Source organism: Bos indicus x Bos taurus, chromosome 3 (genome assembly GCF_003369695.1).
Source record: "Bos indicus x Bos taurus breed Angus x Brahman F1 hybrid chromosome 3, Bos_hybrid_MaternalHap_v2.0, whole genome shotgun sequence".
NCBI lineage: Eukaryota > Metazoa > Chordata > Mammalia > Artiodactyla > Bovidae > Bos > Bos indicus x Bos taurus.
The window spans coordinates 12,753,904-12,772,211 of NC_040078.1; the positions used below are offsets into that span (position 1 = coordinate 12,753,904).

The 18,308-nt window shown below is 44.2% G+C and overlaps 1 protein-coding gene across 8 annotated transcripts in view; it reads right to left on the reverse strand.

Moving 5' to 3' along the window:
• LOC113884642 (CD48 antigen-like) overlaps positions 1–18,308 on the reverse strand; it is an 89,672-nt gene that overhangs the window by 20,750 nt on the left and 50,614 nt on the right. The window contains exons 3-6 of one of the 8 annotated variants that reach the window (XR_003508958.1): positions 16,948–17,238; positions 14,885–14,999; positions 14,409–14,554; positions 10,329–11,943 (exon numbers count right to left, since the gene is read on the reverse strand). Coding sequence is in view for 5 of the 8 variants with exons in the window: in XM_027529405.1 (XP_027385206.1) it covers positions 14,151–14,554; positions 14,889–14,999; positions 16,948–17,238 (806 nt within the window). In the remaining 3 variants the exon portion in view is untranslated. Of the gene's footprint in view, positions 1–10,328; positions 14,555–14,884; positions 15,000–16,947; positions 17,239–18,308 lie in introns of those variants that run through there. The other 7 variants (XR_003508959.1, XM_027529414.1, XM_027529436.1 and 4 more) reach the window with 7 other exon arrangements.

Sequence of the window (18,308 nt, forward strand, 5' to 3'; positions counted from 1 at the left end):
CAGATGCTTTACTATCTGAGCCACCAGGCGAAGGTCCCTTCTCTAAGTTCAGTTAAGTTCAGTCGCTCAGTCCTGTCCGACTCTTTGCGACCCCATGAATTGCAGCACGCCAGGCCTCCCTGTCCATCACCATCTCCCGGAGTTCACTCAGACTCACAACCACTGAGTCAGTGATGCCATCCAGCCATCTCATGCTCTGTTGTCCCCTTCTCCTCCTGCCCCCAATCCCTCCTAGCATCAGAGCCTTTTCCAATGAGTTAACTCTTCGCATGAGGTGGCCAAAGTTCTGGAGTTTCAGCTTTAGCATCATTCCTTCCAAAGAAATCCCAGGGATGATCTCCTTTAGAATGGACTGGTTGGATCTCCTTGCAGTCCAAGGGACTCTCAAGAGTCTTCTCCAACACCACAGTTCAAAAGCATCAATTCTTTGACACTCAGCTTTCTTCACAGTCCAACTCTCACATCCATACGTGACCACTGGAAAAACCATAACCTTGACTAGATGGAACTTTGTTGGCAAAGTAATGTCTCTGCTTTTGAATATGCTATCTAGGTTGGTCATAACTTTCCTTCCAAGGAGTAAGCGTCTTTTAATTTCATGGCTGCAGTCACCATCTGCAGTGATTTTGGAGCCCCCCAAAATAAAGTCTGACACTGTTTTCACTGTTTCCCCATCTATTTCCCATGAAGTGATGGGACCAGATGCCATGATCTTCGTTTTCTGAATGTTGAGTTAAGCCAACTTATTCACTCTTCTCTTTCACCTTCATCAAGAGGCTTTTTAGTTCCTCTTCACTTTCTGCCATAAGGGTGGTATCATCTGCATATCTGAGGTTATTGATATTTCTCCCAGCAATCTTGATTCCAGCTTGTGCTTCTTCCAGTCCAGAGTTTCTCATGATGTACTCTGCATATAAGTTAAATAAGCACAGTGACAATATACAGCCTTGATGTACTCCTTTTCCTATTTGGAACCAGTCTGTTGTTCCATGCCTAGTTCTAACTGTTGTTTCCTGACCTTCATACAGATTTCTCAAGAGGCAGGTCAGGTGGTCTGGTATTCCCATCTCTTGAAGAATTTTCCACAGTTTATTGTGATCCACACAAAGGCTTTGGCATAGTCAATAAAGCAGAAATAGATGTTTCCTGGAACTTTCTTGCTTTTTTGATGATCCAGCGGATGTTGGAAATTTGATCTCTGGTTCCTCTGCCTTTTCTAAAACCAGCTTGAACATTTGGAAGTTCACGGTTCACATATTGCTGAAGCCTGGCTTGGAGAATTTTGAGCATTACTTTACTATAGTGTGATATCAGTGCAATTGTGCGGTTGAGCATTCTTTGGCATTGTGTTTCTTTGGGATTGGAATGAAAATTGACCTTTTCCAGTCCTGTGGCCACTGCTGAGTTTTCCAAATTTGCTGGGATATTGAGTGCAGCACTTTCACAGCATCATCTTCCATGATTCGAAATAGCTCAACTGGAATTCCATCACCTCCACTAGCTTTGTTCGTAGTGATGCTTTCTAAGGCCCACTTGACTTCACATTCCAGGATGTCTGGCTCTAGGTGAATGATCACACCATTGTGACTATCTGGGTCATGAAGTTCTTTTTTGTATAGTTCTTCTGTGTATTCTTGCCACCTCTTCTTAATATCTTCTGCTTCTGTTAGGTCCATACCATTTCTGCCCTTTATTGAGCCCATCTTTGCATGAAATGTTCCCTTGATATCTCTAATTTTCTTGAAGAGATCTCTAGTCTTTCCCATTCTGTTGTTTTCCTCTATTTCTTTGCACTGATCACTGTGGACGGCTTTCTTATCTCTTCTTGCTATTCTTTGAAACTCTTCATTCAGATGCTTATATCTTTCCTTTTCTCCTTTGCTTTTTGCTTCTCTTCTTTTCACAGCTATTTGTAAGGCCTCTCCAGACAGCCATTTTGCTTTTTTGCATTTCTTTTCCATGGGGATGGTCTTGATCCCTGTCTCCTGTACAATGTCATGAACCTCAGTCCATAGTTCATCAGGCACTCTATCCATCAGATCTAGTCCCTTAAATCTATTTCTCACTTCCAATGTATAAACTTGCCCTCAAATACAGAACAGCTGTGGACCTTTTGAGCAATTCTGAGACTAGCCACCAGGTGACGACATTGCTGGGCTATGGTTCAGGCCGCCTCCCTTGGGAGGATAGGTGGAGGGATGTCTGTGGAAGTTGCCGGGTGCTGGATGGTTTTCACCGTATTTACTTAGTTCTCCCAACAACTCTGGGAAACAGGTATTATCTCATTTTATAGAGGAGGACTTTGAGGACCTGCCCATGATTATCCAGCCTGTGGTATCAGCAGGAATGGAATCAGTGTGTGTCTGTCTGTAAAAGTCTTGCCTCCCAGCAGGCTGATCTCCCAAATACAAAGTTGTTATGTCCTCTCAGGATACACAGACTGGTGGGCAGGGTGATGAGCCTGGGGTGGGGTGTCTAGTGAAGGAGAAAGCTGGGTGAGGATTGTCTAGGCCTTCGCTTTGGTTACTGCAGGGGAGAGATAGGTTTTAGGGTGGAATAAAGTACAGCAGCCATGAAATTAAAAGACACTGACTCCTTGGAAGGAAAGTTATGACCAACCTAGATAGCATATTCAAAAGCAGAGACATTACTTTGCCAACAAAGGCTCATCTAGTCAAGGCTATGGTTTTTCCAGTGGTCAGGTATGGATGTGAGAGTTGGACTGTGAAGAAAGCTGAGTGTCAAAGAATTGATGCTTTTGAACTGTGGTGTTGGAGAAGACTCTTGAGAGTCCCTTGGACTGCAAGGAGATCCAACCAGTCCATTCTAAAGGAGATCAGCCCTGGGTGTTCTTTGGAAGGACTGATGCTAAAGCTGAAACTCCAATACTTTGGCCACCTCAAATGAAGAGTTCTCATTGGAAAAGGCTCTGATGCTAGGAGGGATTGGGGGCAGGAGGAGAAGGGGACGACAGAGGATGAGATGATTGGATGGCATCACCGACTCAATGGACGTGAGTTTGAGTGAACTCCAGGAGTTGGTGATGGACAGGGAGGCCTGGCGTGCTGCAATTCATGGGGTTGCAAAAAGTCAGACATGACTGAGCAACTGAAATGAACTGAACTGAACTATAAGTACAGTGAAGACCACTCCTGTGGACCCCTAGGATGCTGCTGCGTTGCAGACCCATGGACCACCCTGGGGAAGTCATCCTACTGCCTTGGGGGAGGCTGCCTTTTCCTCCTGGTAACAGTTGTCTGTGTTTCTGGGCAACGCTACCTGAATATGTGTCTGCAGATTGAAATGTTAGATTCACCCCAGACAGTGATGTGCTAGAAACACCTGGAGCTGGCTTGTGAAAGCTGGCTTTATGCGTCTTTTCCTGAGTCTGTGCTCCGTGTCAGCATGCTGGTGGTTTGAAATGAGCCATGGAGGGGGTATCCACACCACTGAGACTGACAAATTCTACAGACCAGAGCTTTCTCCTCCTGAAGAGGCAGCTGTTAAACAGTTCCCAGCACCACTCTCCCCCAGGGAAAGTGGGTGGGAGCAGAGAGATGGACCAAGGGCCTGAGGGAACCCGTGGATTTACAGCTTCCATCTCAATCTCACTCCAGGCCTTCAGTTAGAGAAGAGAATAGATTCTCCTAGAGTGGAGTTGCTGCACAATTGAAATTGCTCTTTTCTTCTCTCTTCCTTATTGTTGCTGAGAGCAAATAATTGAGTATGAAACATGCATAAGCTGTGTCTCCACTGGAAGCAAGATGGTGGACGCGGACTGTGTCTTTGGGCCCAACCCGTGATGGACACTGCCTGGGTCCTAAAGAGGTGGGGCGCCCGCAGGGGACTGGGTGGCTGTGGGATGAACTGTGGGGGGATGGAGCATGCGTAATGCCCATCTCAAGACTCAGTGACTGCAGCAGATGGTGACTGGACAGGAAAGGAGGGGCCTGGCGACGTGCTCCTTACAAGTGTGCTCAGTAAATATTTGCTGACTTGAAATCGGTCATGGGTGCAGCTTTGCTGAAAGCTGTCTGCCTTGTTTAACATGTGTGATATCCCAGCATTCTCTCAGGAGGGATGGGACCAGGGTGAGTCAACAGGACACCTGCTGGGGTAGGACGGGGCAGGGTCTCAGGGGGCCACGTGAGGGGGCCCTTGTGGATTGACCCCTAAAATGGGAAGGTTTTTCCCAGTTACCTGCTCCTGCTGGGGCTCTCCCTCCCCTCTGGGTGTGCACATTTTCAGGGTTGTGAGTAGGGATCTGCCTCTTCCCTGTGGGGCAATCGTCCTGAGCCCTTGGTGTGGGTAGAACCTTGTGCTTGGTCCAAATCCTGCTGGGTGGAAGACAGATGCTAAGAACTTGTCCAGCCAGGAACAAGAAGGGAAACATTGTGATATATGAAGCCCAGAAGAAAGAGGCCCAACTGATGTGGTTCAAGTGAGAGTCACCTACAAACTGAGGTTGGGCTGGAGCCCTCCCAGGAGCTGGGCACAAGACTGGGGTGGGAGCAGTCCCTCTACCGGGGGAATTCTTCAGGTTTAAACGGCAATGTAGTTGTATGTCTGATGGGATGGATGTTCAGATTAAGCAGGAAAGACCCTGTGAAAACTGGACCATGAGACTCTCTAGGAGGACAGTTCACTGCCCCAGGGAGTAGGGCAGGTCCACCAGCCTGCAGCTCACAGACAGCGAGGGTTCCTGGGCCCTGCTGGGAGACAAACCAGCTGAGGCTTCTCAGGCCAGCAGGCTCTGCAGGCCTGGGTTGTGGTGGGAGATTAAGGCCTATTTGTGACTCACTAAATGCTGGGGACGTGGTTGTGGTTGAGATTATCTTGATCTCAGAGATGGTTGAGATGCAGCCATGGGCCTTAGTTACTCTATCTGCGGTGTGTGAGGATGGTGAGAGGCCGCCCTGGGACAGTCCTGGCCTCCCTCCCTCTCATGTGGCTTCTCAAGGTTTGAAACCATCTCGAGTGGGAGATTCACTGCACCAAGAGGAACTTGGATTTGGAAAGACCAGTGGTCTGAAAGAGCAGGACCTGGTCTTAGGCCAGACTCTGCCATGGACTGACTTTCAACACCTTGGGGTTCACCAGTTAACCTCTCTGGAGCCTCTGTTTTCTCATCTGAAAAATGGGAAGGTAATCACAACAGTACTTATCTGCCTCTCAAAGGTAAAAGTGCTTTTGCACTGGAAAGTAACTAGATAGGCGGGAGGCATTGATGGTGGTTTAGCTCCTGGGTGCCCCTGATGGGCTGGACACTGGGGGGAATGTCTGTCGTGTAGATTCAGCAGGAAGAGGTGAAGTGGTGCCCCGTGTATCCAGGAGTCAGATTTATCCCATCCTTCAGTTCAGTTCAGTTCAGTCACTCAGTCGTGTTGACTCTTTGCAACCCCATGAATCTCAGCACGCCAGGCCTCCCTGTCCATCACCAACTCCCAGAGTTCCCTCAGACTCACATCCATCGAGTCAGTGATGCCATCCAGCCATCTCATCCTCTGTCGTCCCCTTCTCCTCCTGCCCCCAATCCCTCCCAGTATCAGAGTCTTTTCCAATGAGTCAACTCTTCACATCAGGTGGCCAAAGTACTGGAGTTTCAGTTTTAGCATCATTCCTTCCAAAGAACACCCAGGGCTGATCTCCTTTAGAATGGACTGGTTGGATCTCCTTGCAGTCCAAGGGACTCTCAAGAGTCTTCTCCAACACCACAGTTCAAAAGCATCAATTCTTCAACACTCAGCTTTCTTCACAGTCCAACTCTCACATCCACTCCCATCCTTAATCCTTTAGAATTCAGCCCAGGGCTGGGCTCCCACCTCATGGTCACAGGCACAGGGTCCCGTCTCAATTACTTAAGCAGAGGACCTCCCATCGCCCACCTTTGGGGGCCCCTCACCCACCAGAGAGGTTTTCAACTTATCTTTGAAATACAGCCTGGCAGCTCTGTGCAGTCAGGTGCCACCTTAGGGTTGGGGGGCAGGGATGTCAGAATGAGAAGGATTTCCTGAGGCCCAATACCCACACAAACTGCTGAGTTCTCTCCAGACTGCATTCAGGATTTTGAAGTTTTGTTTTTGTTTTAGAAGAGCTTTCCTTTGTTAATGTCTGAGAAAGAAATGCCTGGCGTCATGGTCATTGGATGGTCACGCCTGGGCTGGGGGAGGGTTCAAGTGTTGACTGTTTCATGCCCAGACCTCCCAGTAGGTTGGTTCCCTGTTTCAGCCCCATTCTCACCCCACTCTCCTTCCTACCTGGCCCTCTGAGCTTGAGTCCTTGTGGTTTCTCTGGACAGATGACCCATCCTTTGCTGTGTCCCTGCCTGCATGTTATAGGTCAGTAGTTCTCAAATTTGGCTGCACACTGGGTTTATCTGAGTCATTAAAAAACGTGTGCCCACCCCCTGGGCACAACCCCAGAGATTCTGATGTAATTGGCCCCAGGTCTGATTCTGCCTTACTAGGCAACCATTCTCCTTGTCTCTGAAATTCCAGGCATCTCTGGTCTGCTGAATGGTTGCCTCCCTGTTTCTCTTTGATGTGACTGATACACTTAAGCACAATACTTTTACTATAGTTTTATAGTTCCAGGGAAGAAGAGAACACACATGCATTTATCTGGTTCACGAACATCTTTTTTTTTTTTTAATTTTAGTTTATTTTTTAACTTTACAATATTGTATTGGTTTTGCCATATATCAAAATGAATCCGCCACAGGTATACATGTGTTCCTCATCCTGAACCCTCCTCCTTCCTCCCTCCCCATACTATCCCTCTGGGTTGTCCTAGTGCACCAGCCCCAAGCATCCAGTATCATGCATCGAACCTGGACTGGTGACTCGTTTCATATATGATATTATACATATTTCAATGCCATTCTCCCAAATCTTCCCACCCTCTCCCTCTCCCACAGAGTCCAAATAAGAAGTCCAAAACCTAATTTCAGTCTACATGTCCAACGCCCATATTCAACCACAACTTTACACTCTGTAATTTGGCAAATACAAACTCCAAAACTCTTTCCTTTCACCCATCTTCACACAGCTCTTTCCCTACATCTGTGGCATCACTGTTGCTGCTCCCTTGGTAACTCCTAAGCCCAGAGAAGAGCTATGGCTCAGCCTCTGCATCTCCCGACCTTCCTTCTGCTCTGAAATGGCTCCAACAGTTTCAAGCTCCTCACTGTCACACAGCCATAGTCAGAGGCAAACACCAGTGGGCAACTTGGAGTAGGAATTTCTCCTCTCCCGCCTTCCTCTAGTCAGGATGGAAGTCATTTTCAGAAGCTCCCAGAAAACTTTTCTTACCTATCATTGGCCAGAATAGGGTCACCTACCCACCATGAGGCTTCCCTGGTAGCTCAGGCGGTAAAGAATTCGCCTGCAATGTAGGAGACCTGGGTTCGATCCCTGGGTCGGAAAGATCCCCTGGAGAAGGGAAAAGCTACCCACTCCAGTAGCCTTGAACTGTATAGTCCATGGGGTTGCAAAGAGTCAGACATGACTGAGTGACTTTCACTTTCACCTGCCACAAGAACATGGGGATTTCCCCACTTACACCCCATATACCAGATATCTCATCTTGCAGTAGGATCAGTCAGGGCTCTGTTAGTAAGAAAAGGGAAGGCTCTGGGGGAGAAAGTGGAAGTATTTTATTTCTCCATTCCTTCTGTGTCTTCCTTGGGGAATGAGTTATCTACATGTTTGATTCCCATGGTCAGTCCATTTTGCTCTAATTGCTCCCCTCTTGTTTTCTACATTATTTTCTCATTCTGTCTTTCACATCACTGATGGGATTTTCTGTCATGTTGATGCTATTCTTTGTATTTTTGAATTCTTCAAAAGAATTTTCTCCTCAATTATTTTCTTAGCTGCCTCACCCCAACTCCCTTCATATTCTATGAGTTCATCTTTTACCTGTGGTTTCATCAATCTGTTTTGCAACCTGTTGTTTCTTTCCTTTATTTTGGAGGACCAAATATTTGTGTAGGTCTCTTGTTAGTTTTTGTTTTGTTTTGTTTTCTGCTTTTTCATCTTTGATTGGAGTCTTTCTGTTTGTTCTGCTGTTTGATTCGGCAAACCTGTGCATTTGCATTCCTTTGACCCTGCCTTCTGTCAGGACCCTGAAGTCTGAGCGCATGAGTTAGAGACCTACATGTAACGGCTTGTGTTCTTTGTGTGGTCTCACAGCTGCCTGGTGAGGGTGGGAGGAGAGCATGGGCTCTGGGCAATGGAAGTTGGAGAACCCTGCCTGCTCCACTTGCTCCAGTTCTATGAAAACCACAGAGAAACAGTCTCCTCTGGGTGGGTCTTCCTGTTTCACTAGGAGTGCCTGTGTGGTTCTGCTCCCTTTCCCCTCCTCCCTGTCAGCCTGGGCCGGCTGTGATGTGGCCTCCTTGTGGGTCATAGGCTTTCCGTCCCCTCACCCCACTGCCCTGTGTCTGCTGCCTTTACCATCTGGGTCTCTTGCTCCTGGAATGGTGTTTCTCAAACTAGTGTGTTTTATAGTCTCGGGCTGCGGCAAGTGCCCTGTTAGAATGTTTATATTTCTTGCTTTCATTTCAACAATAATCTGAGAGTTTAATAATCTGATAATTAGTATGTATATATTTGGATCTTGCAGGTGCCCACCTTATAACAAAGGCGTTTTCAGGGCTGCATTTTCTTTTGTGTTAAAGAATCTTCATGGGGGGACCAGATAATGGCACAGACCACCTGGTGGATGGTTCACATGGAGGAGACAGGTGGGAGGACCGGTCCTGAGGTGGGGCAGAGTGACAGTAATATCCTTACTATTGATGCTGGCACCACTCCGAGTGCTGTGTGTCTGGTAACTCAGTGACTGCCAACAGCTCTATGAAGGAAGGCCTGACAACACCCCTCTCACAGCTCAGGACATGAGGGCACTGGGAGGTCAAAGCCTTGCTCAAGCATATGTATGCAGCTGGTAAGTGGTGTGAGGATATGATGCAGGTACCTGGGCCCCAAAGCTTAATTTCTTATCCATTAAGCTGTAAGGCTCACGTACATTTGCCCAAAGGTTAATTCAGCTAAAACCAGTTTACTGAAAGGTAGTTTATAGAAAAATCCATTTTCTAAGTGGGCAAATCACAGGATGAACAAGTTGATGAATTTGATACATTTGTAAAATATTTGTTTCTATTAATTGTTAATAAAAATTTGTTATTTGAATCAGATGGATTACCAGAGCCCATGAGAATTTTGGGGATAAAAGACCCCAGGGATCTGGCTTCAGCCTCCCTGGCCTCAGCCTGCCAGTCCCTCTGCCTGTCAGTCTCATCTCTCTGCCCTCCAGTCTCTCCTCTCAGGCTGTCTTGTGAACTGACTTCTCTCTGTGTCTCCAGCACGGAGCTGGGTAGAGAGACATGGAACATTGCTTTAAGTGCTCCTAGGAAGAAATAATGAAAACCTGCCAGCTAAAATAACAGAAATCTTCAAAAACTGTTAAACCATTTTTTATCCAATATAAATTGCTTTAAGTTTTACACCTAGCTAAAAAAATAAGTTTCTGGTAAATGAATATATTTGATCACTTTGATGACTTGTTGATGACTTGATCATTCACTAAATTGGCATTTGACAAATTGGCTCCCTTCTTCCCCTCAGCACCTCTCCAACAGGCACATCAAATTCAAAAGTTCCTGCTAGGTAGCTGTCAGGGACATGTCTGACTTGTGAGAAGAGTTATGGGGTTCATCTTTGTGGTACAAATTCATAAAAGTTCATTAGCAGTAATGTTGTAAATACCCATTATGGGTGCAAATACCCAATAAAGAACATTCTCATCCTGTAATTCCAGTGGCAAGTAAATACATATATGTTGAATGAAGACTTCAATAATGCCATGCTAATATTTTTTTTTTCAGGTAAATAAACCAATTTTGCAGGTCTATCATTTGTTACCAGGCAGAGTTTTGGTTAAGATGAGGTTCTGGTAAACAAAGACTTTAATCAAGTGTTGGTATAATAAATGTATGTGAATTAGCATTTTTTGTATTAAAGTTAAAAAAATATTAAATATAGAACCTGCTGTGAGCCTGCAGTTTTTTTTTTTCCCTCTTAATACCAAACCAATGGTTTAATTTCAGCAAAACCAAAACACCCATCATGTTACATTAAAGTTGCATGTTTCAGTCTGAATATGTTTGAATAATCTTTGCCCCACTGTTTTGCTGCTTGGTTCTAATTTATTTTATATACATTGTTTTGGTTTATAATATGAAAAATATAAGCACAAGACATTGATATAGAGTTTCATATTTATACATCTTCATGTAACATAATAAAAATTAAATTAACACTGAGTAATGAGAACCATTTTCTTAAAAAAAATCTTTTTTTAACTATAAAGCAAATTTTAAGTTATTACACAAAATGAGGATAAAGGGGTCTCTAATAAGCATGACACAAATACCAAACTGACCAAGTAAAGCACTAAAGAAAGTACAAGAGAAGTTCTTTTATAAATAAGGATGCAAAAATCCTAAAGATATTGTCAAACACCATCACATTAAAAAATAATATACATTAACTGAGATTTATCTAATATTGAAATAGTTCAATCCTAAGACATATATTAATTTATTATTAAGTATTAAAAAAGAAAACCATATGCTATCTTCACAGGTGATAAGTGGGAAACAATAAAATTTAATACTTTATTCTTGGTAAAATTCTAATATGTGAGATAAAATAAAACTAAATACATACTTCCTTAACATGATACAGCAGATATGCCTTACCCAAAACACAACATCATGCTTAATGGAGAAACACTAGAAGCATTTATATTAGAGTTAGGAACAATATAATGATATGCTTTATCATCATGATTATTTAACATGATTTTGGAAATATTAGCCAATTCAATTAGATAAGAAAAGGGAATGAAGCATAAACATTGGAAAGAAGGAAGCAAAAGTTATAATCACTTGTTAACATTTTTATTTATCCCTAAATTCAAAGGGATCAAATGAAAAACTGTTACAAACAGTAGAGACGTTGAGTAACATGGCTTAATATATGGTTCATATGTGTTATCTTAATAAAATTAGAATACACAGGGGGAACAAGACCCTATTTTTAATAACAACAAAATGATGAAGAATTATTATTTTAATAAGATATGCCTTCTGACTTTTGTGCAAGCATGTATAATTTAATGAAAATATAAGAGTATGTGAATTGAACTTTGAGAACCTAGATAGTACATTTCCTGTGTCTATAATTAATTCTAGTATATAACAGAGCTCAAAAAAAAACAAAACAAAAACAGTTTACTTTTCTTTCCACCACTCCCCTCTACAACACAGCTGACCTTGAATCTTGTATCTACAGGCCTCTTTTTTATAATAGTCAAGGGGCATTCTTTTCACTATTCATAGTGGTGAGCTGACTGTGAAACCCTGAAAGTCCTCCCCACACGGCCCATCCTTTTCAGGGGCCCCAAGTTCCTCCCTATTCAGATAAATCATCTCTTTCCCCCCACTATCCCTGTGCAGGTCTTGCCTGACCATGAGTATACCCTAATAGGATTAATAGGTTCACAGGTCCAAAGTGTGGCTGAAGGCTGAAGGCTTTGCTTCTCATATTTGGTTATTTAACTGGCAGAGCCACCACCTACCATCTATGATGTGAGAAAATTTTTGTGGGAATTTGGGGGAGCAGCTCAGTGAGATTGGTCAGGAAGACCTAGGCTCTAGTCCTAGATCCACCTTAAGGAGGGATCTTTGGGGGCCCAAGGGTAAAGGGGTAAAGGGATGGGGCAGACCTTGCCAAGGTCCCCCTCATGCTCTGGTTTTATCATGGTCTAAGCATCACCCTGGGGTTCTGGACTTGTCCGGATCTTCTCGTAGACAGTATGGATGGCCAAAGTACACTCAGGGTTATCTGTGTGGCAGTTGCCCTTTTCCAAGTCTTTCTACAATTCAAGCAGAGTTTAGGAGTGGTCTTGATCAATTTCTAAGCATCAAGTGAAGGATAAGTCAAGCTACATCTCTTTATGAGCTTCTTGTCTTCAACAGGTAGTTCTGGCTCTCAAGCCTGATAACTCCCCCAAATACAGCTTCAGCACAGACTCTCTCTTGAACATTGTAGGATCTTTGCATTTGCTCTATCTTTTACCCAAGATACTACCTCTCTCCCCACTCCAAGACCTCCATTTTGCTCACCCCCTCATTTCTTTCATGGTCTCTCTTCTTGGTGAGTTTTCCCCTGACAGCCTTAGTTAAAATCACACACTACCTACCCCATCTCTCTTTTCTGCTTTATTTTCTCCTAACATTTATTATCACCCAGAACTTGATGGCTTGCTTATTGACTTGTCACTCTCCATCCCCTCACCCTAGAATATTCTATGAGACCAAGGACTTTTCTTGCTTTGTAGACTTTCATAGCTCAGATTAAAAACAATTCAGGGAACACAGTAGGTGCTCAACAGATATTTGATGAACTTTAATTTGTAAATCACTTTGCTCTCAAAGTTGCTGTGGAAAGCTTAAAAGTGTCAAGTAAATGTAAGCTATTATTACTATAATCCTCATTTTATAAAAGAATAAACTGAGGCAGAAGGAGGGAAGTGATTTTCTAGAGTTGATCAAGAAGTCTGTGTCACAAACTCATTTTATGAAACAAAAACAGACTCACAAACATAGAAAATGAATGTATGGTTACTAAGGGGGAAGAGGGGGTGAGGAGAGATAAATTAGGAGTTTGGGATTAGTAGACACAAAATACTATATATAGAATGGGATAAATAACAAGGTTCTACTGTACAGTATAGGGAACTATGTTCAATACCCTGTAACAAACCATAATGGAAGAGAATATGGAAAAGTATATGTCTATCTATCTAAAACTGAATAACTTTGCTGTACACCAGAAACTAACCCAACATTGTAAGTCAACTATACTTCATTAAAAAAGAAAAAGAAATCTGTGTCAGAGCCTCATATCCATTTCTCCAGACTCTTCTTTATGCCACCCTCATCGTTTTTGCACTTAGCTTCCTGTCTCCTTGAAGGGAGTTTATTTTCTCCACCAGACTGGGAGCTCCCCAAGGGCAGAAACTGAGGTGTCAGGGGCTTCAGCGTGGGGCTGCATGTCTGGGTCAGATGTTGCCTCATCTGTTTCTCTATCCCAAAGTCACTCATTGTTCCCCTCCTGTGCTTCTCTGCAGGGGTATTAGGGTTTGGGTCACAATGAACAATTTCCTAAGTTCCCCGAGGCCCAGGTTAGGTAAGGATGTAACCCAGAGGGACTGACACAGGAAGTCACAATGTGGAAGGCATTGAGGCAGTTGGGGACAGTGTGTGGAAGACTAGGCTGTGAACGAAGGCACCCCTATTCTGCCTCGTTTGCATGGTTCTCTGATAAGTCCAAGTATTCCCTCTATGTCTCACTTTCCCCTACTATAACCTGCTGGGACTGGACCAGATCCTGATGCTTTGTGACTCAATCATCTAACATTGTCCCCTCTTTGGGGAAGTCAAAGGATGAGAGAGGAGAGAACCTGGGCAACCCTGCTTCTCTTCTGCTCACCCTTTTAGTCCAGTGGTTCTCAATGGGGGGCCAGGATCACTTGGGATCAGTATCACTTGGGAATTTGTTAGAAATACAAGTTCTCAGGGCTGCCTTAGACCTACTGAATCAAAAACTCCTGGAGTGGGCCCAGAAAACTTCATTTTTAACCAAGCCCTTCAGGTGTTCCTGATGCAAGCTCTATTTGAGAATCATTGCTCTGGGAAGTCCCTTAGATGTCCTCTTTTCCTCCTGTAATTGCTGTCTTCAGTTCTTCCCCGCTGGTGAAATCATTCCATCTGTGACTGTAGCACCAATTTCCAACCAAGGGTCAGTAGCCAACATGAGATGCCCTCCTAGGAACACCTCACCAATGGGAGGGCATCAAAACATGTACCTAAAGATGTGGTATTATTGGTAGGATCCCAGGTAGGTAGGACAGAGAAAGACTTGAGGAAGAAGAGGAAATGAGCTTTTCCTGGCCCTCCTCAGCTCCTTAGGTCTGCTCTCAACCCTGGACCTGCTAGTGTGCCCTCCTTTTACTCCCTTGGGTCTTATATAGGTGATGGGGTCTATGAGACACCTGGTCATTTACACTTTTCTGCTCTGCTAACCCTCCTCCTTGGGTATTGGAGAGGATGTGATGAGGCTATGGACATACAAGTGGAGTATGCTCCCCATCAGTGGTTTCCTAACTTGGCACCTCAGCTCCCAGCATGCTGTGGGTAGCCAAGCACAGCAACCATATTGCCCAAAGCAAGGGTTGGACCCAGAATGTGATAGGGAATAGAATACTCTGGATTTCCCCAGACTTACTGCCTCTGAGAACATAGCAGACCTGGTATGATTTGATTCCCTTGAACCCACCTTAAGGTGTCTCTGGAAGCTGATCTCTTCATAGGGAGAGTCTAGGCTGTTGGTCACATCAGTCTGAAGGTTAGTAGATTCCTCTGTGGGAAGGGCCTGGGGAGTAGCTTTCAAGCCTGAAGCCTCTGGCAGGAGAGTGGACCCACCTATGTACAGCAGACGCTCAATGAGAATGAATGGAATTGGAGGTGACCCCTTGTAAGCCCTTGAGTGAGAGCAGTCATTGCTCTCTGGGTCATGGATCAGGTCCCAGACTCCTGTCTTGTCCCTGCCCTCCTCTGTTCTTCCTTTCTGGACATGCACGTGGCTTCTGCCCCCAGCATTGCTCTACCCTAGGCTTCTATCAAGATGATTCATGGACGAGGTCAATGAGCCTCTACCTGCCCACTGCCCTGCCCTCCTCCCTGGGGTCTTGATCCATGCCCTTCCTCCAGATCCCCCTCACCCCAGCCCTCCCCTCAGGGTCTACCCAGCACCTGCCTCTCCTGGTCTGCATCTTCTTTCTCATCCAGATCCACACTCCAGCTCCTAGGCTCACCATCAGGACCATGAGAAGGATGCCAAGCCAAAGCCATTTGCTCTGAAGAGAACCTGGAGTCAAAGGCTGGTGTCAGATCTGCTCAGTCAGGCCTGTTGGGTAGGCAATGGGGAGCAGGTGGGCCCCCCTGCCCCTGGCTCAGAGCCTGTATCTTGAGTGTACATCCTTGATGTAGCTCTGACAAGTTTCTTCCTTTCCAGTCTCTCTACACACTAACCACTATTACTATAATGTTTCATCACCAGACTTTCTGTCCAATCTCTGAACAGGACCCTCAGAGGCTTCCATTAGTTGTGTGTGACATTGTTCATCCCCTTCACCTGCCTCTTTTCTCAGACTCCCACAAGAAAAATACATTCTAAGAGGAGGAAGGGATAAAGGACACTGGGATAGACCTTAGGCTTGTTCTTTTCTCTGTTTGGGATGTCTTTTCTATAACCCCACAAGAAAACTCCTATTCATCCTTCAAGGCCCATCTCAAGTGTTCCCATATCTGTGATGCCTTTCCCAACTCAGGCAGCAGTTGCTCAACTTTTTCTTCCTCCCTTCCTCCCTCTTTCCATTTCTCCCTCCCTCTTTCTTTTCCTTCTTTCCTTCTTTCCTCCCTCCTTCCCTCCCTTCCTCTCTTCCTTCCTTTCTTTCATACAAAAATCATATACTTTGTATTTTCTCCAACCTTATTGTTTAACATCTGTTTTTTTAAAATTAATTTATTTTTTAATTGAAGGATGCTTGCTTTACAGAATTTTTCTGTTTTCTGTTTTTATATTTAGAAATTTATTCTTCCCCTTCTTTGAACTATCTTCTGATAATTACTGACATGTTCTGTGTCACACACATAACTGATATCTGATATTTGATATTACTGATATCTGATACTGTGCTGATATCTTCTTGCAGATCACTTCTTTTCATTCTCACAAGAGCCTTGTGAAGTACATACAATTATTATCCACATTATGGAAAAGCTATAAAAATTAAGTAACCTGTTCAAGTCTCACAGCCAGTGTGTGGTGAAGCCCTCACTACACTGTAAGTTCCTTGAGGACAGGGATTTATCTTATTTTTCACTGAGCCTTTCCCCCCATCATCAGCACCCAGTAGGCACTCAGTTGTGAGGGTTGAAATCTGAGTGAGTGAGGAAATGAGATGAAAGAGACCATTCAGACAAGAGCCCCACATGAGCAAGTAGGGGTCAGGAGGGCATTGGTGGGATAGGGCAACTGAACTAGTAATTATACCTCCTTTTTAACATCAGTTGTTCCTGCTTTATATTCCTAGGGAAAGTAGGGGACTTCTTTCCCTAGGCATTTTACAATGCCACAGTCTGAGGCTCTTTTGTAAGGGTTCACACCCCATAACCCACCCCACTTAGTCCCTTTATGTAACCAAGGTGTTGCTCTAGGCTGATGGGGAAAGTATAGTAATGGGTTGTAGTGACCACAGGTTCTCACACTGCTCAGAGGAGGGTTGAACTGTGGTTTATGTACTCAGAGGTGGTAACCATCCTTTGAAAGGACAAGTCTGGAATGCAGCAAAAATTGGGCATCTATCAGCCTGAATGTGCTATGCGAGTCCCACCCACCCAGGGTAAGGGCCAGAGTCTGCGTGACAGGAGTATTCCATGGTTGGGGGCAGGGTGCCCTGAGTTCCTTAGTGTTTACTCCTCAGATCTTTCTCCTCCTCTGCTCGGATCTGATGTCTAATTCAGCCTCCCAGGCTCATTGATATTGGGAAAGGGAGTGCACACATGCCAGTCTCACATTTATGTTCTGGGTGAAGCATTAGTCTCTGTAATTGGTCCAGTTTCTGGATTTGTAGGTTTCAAGACTGTAATGAGGCTGTGGCCATTCACTGAGGTGGGGATGTTTTGGTTGCATTCACATACACTGCCTTAAAATGTTCCTCAGTTCTCCCCATTTTCTTTGAGATTTACCAGCCTTGCCCTCCCCTAGTCTCTGCTGGCTCATTTTCATCACCTTCCTAGCTGATCACACTCACCCCTCCAGGGACAGATGTCCTCCAGGTGTAAAGTTGCATTCTTCTCTTCTGCAGGGTTGCTAACCACGCAGGTGAGGTGACTGTTGATGTGGCTGATAGGCAGGCTCAGGCTTAGGTTCCTGGAGTTGGGGAGTATCCCTCTCTGCTTCAGGTGCCTGGGGAGGCCCTGGCTTAGCCAGGTCACTGTCAGGTTCCCTGCGTTTCCTGGGATCTCACATTCTAGACTGATGTTGCACCAGCCTGATGTGTTAGATGATGAAAGAATCTGGATCTGGGGGTGGGGGATGGGATCTGGGGTGAGAGGGGACAAGAGAGAAGCTGAGCTTCAGGACTGGAGGCCAATTTGAACGCATCACCTTTCTCAGCACGTGATACATCTGCATGAGATTTCTAACTGTAGGCCTGGGGAAGGAACCTACTCTCCCTAGCCTAGGAAGTTCTGATTCCCAGCCCACTGACAGCTTAACCTTCCATGTTCAGTTATGTCTAGACAGCTAAATTATCATGGATGCCTGGAGTGCTGCAGTACATGGAGTCACAAAGAGTTGGATATGACTTAGTGACTGAACAACAGCAACAATCTGATAATTATATAATTATAAGTAAATACATGATATGTCAATATATGGTAACTTATATATTATTGTATATACAATAAATAAAACATGAGAAACACTTAAAATACACTGTAAAGACATGTTTACAGTCTTGTTTTGTTTAGAGAATTAAAAAATATTGATTATCTTCAAATGTTAAAGTAAAAATGTAAGTTTAGTAACCAGTGAAATAAAAGTACAATTTTGTATAATTTCCAAACTGCTAGAGAAGTTTGGATAAAAGAAAACTGTATTAATAAAACAAAAGGCAAGAAAAAACTGATAAGAAACATTAAAGACGATGTCTGGAGTAGGTCCATACATGTAAAAAATTAAAATACATCTGAATGCATTATATCCCCCTATTAAAAAACCAAGACCCAAATTAGGTAAAACTAGCTGTGTGTTATTTATATTAATGATACAGAAAGATCAAAAAGACAGATGAAAAATAATAAATGAGGAAAATGTCAACCAAATGATTGTCAGTGTGGCAACAGTCACTATAGACTGCTTTCATCTGAGATGAAAAACATTAAGCAGGCCAGAGATATTTTGGATTACTATGTACCTAGCAACATGATTTGGAAATGCATAAATCAAATCCACTAATACTACAATAGATGGTTTTACTATGGCAGATATAAATGGATTAGAGGACAGGATATAACATAGGTAAACACAGATGTTAATGGCCAGGTGGCCAATCTGGTAGGTAACTCACTCTATGCTCAGTCCCTCTTTCCTCACTGTCCTTGACTTTGT